This window comes from Belonocnema kinseyi, chromosome 1 (assembly GCF_010883055.1).
Source record: "Belonocnema kinseyi isolate 2016_QV_RU_SX_M_011 chromosome 1, B_treatae_v1, whole genome shotgun sequence".
NCBI lineage: Eukaryota > Metazoa > Arthropoda > Insecta > Hymenoptera > Cynipidae > Belonocnema > Belonocnema kinseyi.
Window position 1 is genome coordinate 103,466,448 of NC_046657.1, and position 9,222 is coordinate 103,475,669.

At 30.0% G+C, this 9,222-nt stretch overlaps 1 protein-coding gene across 1 annotated transcript in view; it reads left to right on the forward strand.

Moving 5' to 3' along the window:
• The window catches only part of LOC117170190, a 23,801-nt gene extending 15,099 nt beyond the window's left edge, over positions 1–8,702 (forward strand). The window contains exons 3-5 of the mRNA XM_033356783.1: positions 1,393–1,566; positions 3,700–3,845; positions 7,760–8,702. Of these exons, the coding sequence (XP_033212674.1) occupies positions 1,393–1,566; positions 3,700–3,845; positions 7,760–8,049 (610 nt within the window). The 3' untranslated portion in view covers positions 8,050–8,702. The remainder of the gene's footprint in view (positions 1–1,392; positions 1,567–3,699; positions 3,846–7,759) is intronic.
• Positions 8,703–9,222: the final 520 nt, after the last annotated feature.

The window sequence follows — 9,222 nt, forward strand, 5'->3', positions numbered from 1 at the left end:
AAGGATACCCTAAGGTATATTTTCTGAAAATTTTATTCAAAAATTCCAAAAACTGACGTACAGAGCACGAGTTGAAGTAAAAAACGGATTAAAATCGACTTTGTCAAAAAAGTAAATTTTTTGGCTTTAATTTTTAAACTAAAAAAGTTACAACTTTTTGTCTTAAGAAAAAAAGATGCACGAAAAAATTTTATGTGCCCTTATTGCATCCGGACCCACAATTTTAGTTTCATATTATCCGGATACTTGATAACATGTGCACTTAGAGTGCGCCCAGAGTAGATACGACACTGCTTTTAAAACTCCGCTGAGTGGCAAACAAGAGAGGCGGCACTATCGCTTACAGAAAGGAGCTATTGTATTTTAGTTAGAATACACCGGCACTTAAAACATTTATTATTTCTATTAAACATAGTTTTTATGCAATCTATTTATATGGTGTTAATTCTTATCTTGTTGCAAACATTAAGAGCTTTGGCTCGTTGCGGTAGGTGCAATAGTACTGAAGATAATTTTTTTTCTTGGAAACTACTTTATAGCCACACTTATGAAAATATTTAATTTTTGAAAAAGATAGAAGTTGTTAAGACTTTGAAGAATAAATAAAAAAAAATCGAAATTTTCTAGGCAAATTTGACGATACAGGAGCTTCTCAAAGTTGACCTATGTTCTCGACGTGCGTTATTTCGGTGCTTTTCGACAAATAAATGATGACAGCTCCTCACCACATTTTTGCACAATAACCATTAAGCATGCAATCGACGAAAAAATAAAGACACAATGGCATATAATATACAGTTTTTTTATACTATTTTTTTTCTTTGAGATATTAACGCCCAAACTGACCGGACTACATGAAAAAATTAGAGAGTAGTCGATTTGGCTTAAACTTGGAGGGATTTTTTCCCCGGAAAACTGAAACAATAGAGGTCAAGTGAAATTCCCATTCCGTATAGTATTTTAAAATTTCTGTGAAAAGTTCTACATTTAACATACCGTTGAACGGGGTATTTTCGGGCATGATGGGTAAACTTGGAGCCCTCCAAATTCGATAAATTGATCAGATAAATTACTCAAAACAGTTCCAAGAATCTGAAATCATTTTAAACCTGAATTAGTTATAGATTCTGATTAAAACCACACACCTTAAGAGATTTAGACTATCAATAAAATTTAGAATGTCTGAATTTAACTCACATGTCCAAAATCACCTCGTTTGACGATACTATTTAGAATAGATTCTACCATCAATATATTTTTTTTAATTTCTTCATTGCAACTGGAATTCGTTATGAAAATAAATACATTTTTCATGCACTATTTATACCATTTTCAACCGAGGGTAGTAATAATTAGCGAGAAAGTAAATAAATTATCAATTCTCTTCTCTAGTCCGAAGAAAGCGCTGGCTGACTTTTTTCACTCATTTAAGGACAAAAAAGAGGGCAAAAGAATGCTCACCAATGTTCATCATTTGCACTTGCATTATTATCCGACTCCAGTGCAAGTGTTTGACACGAAACCTTTCCAAGCACCGGATAAGACACACCTAGATAAATTACATAGGTATCTTGAATTACTTTCTTGAACTAATTTTAAGCTAAAAGAAAAGAGTGAAAGGAGTTGAGAATTATTTGTTTTTATCTTATTGTTTCCAATTGAGGACCAGGATACAATACGACTGTATGATACGTCTTTGACATTTACAACAGCGCCACCTGACACGTGAACTATTGGGTTTGTCAAAGTTATTTGACCAGTTTTAATGAAAAACAGCAGCACGTATCAATTCATTTTAATCGAAAATATTATGCTGAGGTCTTAAATGAATTATTCGCTATAAAATTCCCTGTTAATATTCAGTAGAAATTCACATTTCTTGACCATAGTTCCGAATTAGAATGCGCTGTCGTAGCTTCTCAACAGGTGTATAATAGAACGAGCGATCCAAAATGCGAAAGAGAATTGCCCAAGCATTTCGTGATATCCAAATTTTAAAGTAGATAAACAAAAAATTTTAAGATGGACTCCCAGCTTTGTATGGACTCCTGGAGAGTGACAAGGCGAAACTTTTTTCTAGTTTCAGTTTTTTTTCGAAAAATGTTTTTGAAAATAAATTTTAAATATGAAAAAAATAACCTTCAATTCAATTATTGAGGGAGTTTAAAGCTTCAAAAACTTCGAGTGACGTTCTTTTCTCGCACGATTCAGGAAAGATTAAAAAAAATGTATATTAATTAATTACAACTGGACGAAATTATTTATTTTATAAGAAAGCGTACCTACGATGCCGCCAACGATAAGTATGCTACCAAACAGTGCTCAATATTGCATAGATTCCTAATCTAAACTCCCGAAAGAAGATCCAATCTGCACCAATCCCACCCTATTCAATTCCCGAGACGAAGGACGAGTATTGGAATTTATACGAGGCAAAGTGCCACTTAGGGGCCGAGTGTCACACTCAATTTTGTATCACACTAGTCGATTATAAGTGCATATTGGTTGCATAGAGTCCCAAATGTAAAAACCCCAGAGGGCATCTAATCCAACTTAAACGAATGCAATTCAATTCCGGAGACAAAGAACGAGTCATGCAATTTACACGAGGCAAGGCCATTTAGAGGCCGAGTGTCACACTCTATTTTCTATCACATCAGTCGATTATGAGTGCATATATCTTGCATAGGGTCCAAATAAGAAATACAAGAGGGCAACCAATTTAAGCCAATTTAATCCAATTCCATTCCCAAGACGAAGAACGAGTACTGCAGTTTACACAAGGCAAAGTCCAACTTAGGGTTCTAGTGTCACACACTTTTTTCGCACCAGTCGATTATAAGTGCAAATAGGTTGCATAGAGTCCTAATATTAAATCTCTGGAGCGAATACAATCCAAACCAATCCAATCCCATTAAATTACCAAGACGAAGAACGAGTACTGTAATTTACACAAAGCAAAGTGCTACTCAGGGGCTGAATTTCACATGCTATTTTTAAAACATCAGTCAATTGTAAGTGCAAATAGGTTGCATAGAGTCCTAATCTAAAAACCTATGAGGAAATAGAATCCAAACCAGTCCAATTCAATTCTATTCCCGAGATGAAGACCGAGTACTGCAATTTACCCAAGGCAACGCGCCAATGAGGGGCCGAGTACCATAAGATTCATTAAATCAATCTGAAAATTTGCAGAAATCTTACCTGTATAGTGAGAAACAAATTCTTTACCAGATGCTTTCTGAAATTTTAACTTCTTTAACTTCTACTTTCTGCCGGGGAAACTAAAAAAAATGTTCACTAACCGATACCAATTTGCAAATATTTATTATTACACAAAAAACAGTTATACTTTTTGCCTTGTTTTACAGGCATCGCTAGAGGATACTGCGTGTGTATACTAGAATCTTGAAATTTTCAATAATATTTGTCGAATTTATGATGATTTATTTTTTAATAAATAATTTAATTAGTGGAAACAATTATTTACTTTTTGAATGTTCATGAAGAACAAAACTTGAAATAGAAAAAGTTTCATCTTGTCTTTCTCTATAAACCCATATTTAAAAAAATTTGAATTCGTGAACTTTAAAATTTGCATATCATGAGATGCTTGGACAATTCTTTTTAGTATTTTCGAGTAATCGTCCCTTTATTGCGTCCGGAGCCTCAATTAATAATTTGTTTTATGTTTATCAGCGAGTCTCTGACTTCGATGGGATGGACTGATCAAGAATTTCCTATTCCTGATCCTAAGATCATTTTTCCCTCAAACATTCAGGATGGCTGGCCGAATCCCCATGAAAATTCTCGGAAAATGTGGAATTGGGACAACGAGCTTTTTGGTAAGATATCTTTTTTTTAAACAGATGGAGATTTTTAATTATTTGAAATCATTACAAAATACAAAAAGTAATTATTGTAAATGATTGTAAAGCAGGGTAGGAGAAACGAAAAGGGAAACTGAAACTGTAAAATTTAGCAAAGGACGGCAAAGCAAAATCAGGAAAAAGAAAGAAAAAACTTAAATCAAGGATGTGGAATAAGGAAACGGGATAAGCGCAAAAGGACAAAATAAGCGACTCTGAACAAATTAATCTAGGCCTTCAAATTTCGATCTAATTTACACGTGGTTTCTTTTTATTACATTGTGTTGCAATTATATATATATATATTCAGAGTAGCATAAATATAGTAAAGAAACTGCTCATAAATAATATCCATCAGTTTATAATTTTTATTACAATTTCTTTTGAACAAATTAATTAATGATAGGGCTTCTTTGAGATTAATAAAAAAAGATATTCATCTTCTAATATTTTGTTGAGGATACATGAAAGTGTTGAGCTTTAATTTATTAAGAATAAAAATAATTTTTATTTCATAAGCAATTCTATTAAAGAAATACATTTTTAGTCATTTCTGGCTCTAAAGAGTACGTTACTGTCTCACGACATTAAATCTATAAGCAGCATTTATGAGTAATTTACAGAAAAAGATTCATAAGATTGTTGTTTTTTAAAAGAATTATAATCAATATTTATGAGCTTCTGTAAATAATTAACAAAATAATTATGGGCTTAAAAAATGTCCCAATAAATTGAACTATTTTTGAGCCTTTAGCAGTCTATTTCCTAAAAAAAAAACATTTATTCATTGACAAGTTGTCAAATTCTGATCACCTAAACTCATTACACATTTGTTTTATTAGTAAGTAACTCTTGTTTATATATAACATTTCATATCCATGTAAATATTTTTAGTTATAATTGGAAGCAAAGAAAATTATCAATTTTGAAAGATTTACAACTCAAAGTTGTCCAATTTTGAAGAGTTACAATTGGAGAAAATTGAATTTAGAAAATGTAAAATTGAAAATAATTGAATTATCAAGTTTTATATTTTTAAGACATATGATTGAAGAATTTTTTTGCAATAATTCAATTTTGAAAATTCACAATTGATAACATTTTTAAATCAACGTGAAAAAATTTCATATCTAAAACCTCAAAATGAAGAACTTCAATTTAAAATATTTACTACAAATTCTAAAATTTTAAAGAGTTGCAATATTTAAATCTCTTCAGTTTTGAAGATCTATGAATAAAATTTCTTAAATCGGGATAATTTTCGAAATCTAAAGCGAAGGATTTAAATAAAAATTTTGAATGTAAATGATAAAGATACATAATTTTATACACTTTTTGAACGTAACAATATTGAAAACTCTTCAATTTTAAAGATCTAGCAATAAAAATTTTTAAATTGAGATGATTTTGATTATTTTGGAAATGTAAAGTCGAGTTTTGACTTCTAAATCTTTCGAATTAAAGAAATTTTAAAGGAGTTCTTTAAAATTAAAAACCCCTCAATTTTAAATATTCGCAATTTATAGTTTTACAATATGGAAGAGTTACGAGTAAAATTCAAACCTCTTCCACCTTAAAGATGTATAAATAATAATTCTTGAGTTGGGATGATTTTGTTAACCTGAAGTCAAGTTTTTATATACGAATTCTTGAAGAAATTTGGAAAGGAAATCATCTAAATTACATAATTTTAAAATTCAATTGTTGAAATTAAAACCTTTTTTGAATTTCAAATATTTATAATTTAAAGTTCTATAATTGTGTAGCCTTAAATAAAAAAAATCTTCAATTTAATGGTTGGATAAATAAAAATTCGTAATTTAAGTTTATTTCAAGATCAAAAGATAAGTTTCTAATTCAAAAGATTTGAAATTGAAGGAATTTCGAATCTAACTCATACAAGATACAGGATTCTTTATTGTTAAATTTTAAACTTGCACAATTTTCAATCATTAATTATCAAAATTAAAAACTCCTCAATACTAAATATTTGCAATTGAAAGTTCTACAATTTTGAAGAGTTAAAATTGAAAGTTTGTAAATTTGTCAAATATAGCATTGCAAATTATTCTATTTTTTTAATTCAAATTTGAGTTATGTCATCTTGAACATTTATTTTAAATAGTATAATTCTGAAAACTTAGATTTGGAATATTTTCAGTGTTAACGATTTTAAGTCTAAAATTATTCAATTTTGAATATGTCAATATTGAAACTTCTTTAATATTTCACGTGTATTGTAGAACATGATTTTATTTTGAATGATTTTTTCAAAGTAGTTCCATTTTGAAGATTTCGAATCGAAATTGGAAAATTGAAGTTATTTAATAATAAATAAAAGTTGAAAAAAAACACTTTTTAACAAACAGGAATATTTTCAACAAAAGAGGAGGGTAGAGTTTAAAATAATAAATAAATTTAAAATAAGTTGTTAGTTTAAACGAAAGTAATTTTTCGTAAATCGGTTTTCGCTTTGAAATGAATTTATCTTTCATTAAAAAAAAAAGTGCAAATCGCACTAAAACTGTAAGGTCGAGACCAATTAGTCTAAAGGCACTTTATTTTTCCCACCATTAAAGCGAAAATAAAATCTAAGAAATAGAATAGGGAAAGGGAATGATGATTGAGGGCCCGGAAAATTCGGAAAATTCTCCATATTCAATTATTAAGCAAACAAACAAATCTTTACACTATTATTAAGCCAGATATTATTTAAATTGCTCAAAATTTGGTATAGACATGAAGTCTCCCTCAGCAATGCACAACAATAACGCAACAAGTTAAAAATTCCTTTTATTTAATTAAAATGAAATGTAAATTGAAACCGTTAGGTAACTGCGTTTTTCTTTAGTTTTGCTGACAAAATCTATAGAGGAAAGTTTAAAGATGAAACAACTTTCAGTGACGTAATTGTTTCATATTATTCATGGAAGATATCTAAAAGAAATTTAGATACATTAATTGAAAATTGACGGACTTATATATTCTATCAGAAAGCATTCTTTGCCGCCAACGATAACTTCGCAAGCACTGAGCACTATAATCCTGTATACTCGCCGTTGGCGGATGTTTTCCTAGAAGATACCTTATTTCATCCATTTTTAATTAATCTGTTTGAGAAGTTCTAAAAATCTATCCTGAATTATTGAGAACAAACGCATCAATGAAGGTTTTTTTTAACTTTGAACTTCCTGCGATACTTTTTTTCGGCAAAATTAACAACAGATAGTTGCCTACTGGTCTTAATTTACAATTATTTGTTAGTGAACAATAGGTAGTTTCAATTTTGTCTTCGTTTGATAGCTATCGCTAGGGAATTTGGGAAATTTTCTTTCACTTTTTCAATTTTATTATTAAAAATATTGATCGGGTAAAAACTTTAAATAGAAAAATTTCTTCGTGTTGTTATTCTCTACAAGCCAGTATTTTTTTAAAATTAAATTTTATAACTTCAAAATTTAGCTACCAAGCGACGCTTGGTAGGAGGAGAGATGTGCGTCGCCGGGGTCCGGACTCTACATTGGCCAGTCCAGCGCTCGAGAGCAAGTACTCAACCCTTTATATCTCGGAAACTAATGCCTATTGGATCAAAAAAAATAAATAGGCACCTAATGGGTTTTGATTTATTTTGAAATTCCTTTCTAAACTTTATAAAGCACGCGTAGAATCGGCGACGCACATCTCGCTTCCTTTCCTTGTTAGTGTGTGTTTGAAGCGCTCGTCCCCTTATTGGAAACGGGCTTTCAATTAGTATTCCAGCTGATTATAAAAAAGAGTAATCGTTCAATCATTTTGGTAAATTCGCATTTTGCTAAAAAGGACAATTTTAGAAAAGAATACAAAAATATGTGAAATAAACCGTAAAGGTAGAAGGGATTTTTTTCTTTTAGAAACCAACCGGATATTGCCAGTGCCATTTGAACATCAACCAGTTTTGGTCCAAGTTCCTTTTCATCAACAAATCGTCTTTCAACAACCAGCGGCTAAGGAGGAAAAAAAGCTGAGCTTGCTGACAGCCTTCTTTCAGAAACTGCGTCGCATAAAAGATGCTCTCTTTCACGTGGAAAAGCCACATGACGACTGCGAAGACAGGAAAAGCGAGGCAACGATAACTAATAAAGTCAATGGTCACGTGAATTCAATACTGTACGTCAATTCAAAGATGGATCGCAAGGTCTAGTTTCACAAAAAAGCGCCTTGTTATGCATTGCCACCTGTGATAAAGTCCTGATTTAACATTAAAAGGACGATTTTAATTTTTCTTCAATTTTCAAAATAGAGTTTAATTTTTATTGGATGATTTCTCAGGATTAAGTAATTTTAATAATGAATTTTTGGTAAACGGAGAGCGATAATTAAAAAGTCAATCGCCTAATTTCTTAAATCATGTTTATTTGCTCAAAAATTTGAATACGCCTACCTACAAAAGGGATTTGTTGTGGATACAGTTGCCAAAGTCAGAACAAAAATATTTTTTCATTATCCTGAATTAATCAACCACTTAAAATAATAATAGTAATAGTTGAAATTTCAATCCAGAAAGATTGTACTATGAAATCAGAAACAGGGAAATCCATGAAAAAAATTAACGAAGTAGTTGAATCCTTAACTGAAAAGATGAATTTCAACCAACTAGATTAATTTCCTGCCAAAAACACCAATTATTAACCAAAGAAATGAGTTTTAAACTGAAATCCGAAACATTCAAACAAGAACATATATCAGTTGATAATCAAAATGAAAAAATTTTCAAGTTGAAATAAAAAAGATTTCAATTCATCCAAAAAGACGAAGTTCCAACAAAATATTTGAATTACCATTCAAAAGAGATTTCAATTTTAAACCAAATAATTGCAATTTTTTAAGAAAGGATAAAATGTTTAACGAGGATACATTTTCAAACCAAAAAGACTGTATTTTTACGAAAATTCTCGAATATGCAACTAAAAATGATTTTTCATTCCAAAATAAAAAAAATTAGGCAAATTATAATTTAAAGGAAACAATTATTTTTGATACAAAATAATCATTTCCCAATTTTCGTTGTATATTTGCACCAAGGTTATAGTAATAAAATGCACTTAAGATTCTCGAGAAAATTCTAAAAAATGTTTGAAGATTTCGGATTGCAAAATCAAAAAAATTCATAAATATTATTGGAAAATAGGAAAAACTACATTCTGTTTTTCATTTTTCATAATATTTTTGAAACTTTATAATAACTCCTAATATCTTTTAAAATATTGAGAATTTTTTCTTAAGTTTTGACAAATGTCTGCAAAATTAAACAAATTGCCTTGAAATCTTCTAGATTCTTTTTTCATAATTTTGAAAATCTTTTGGAGTGCTTTCA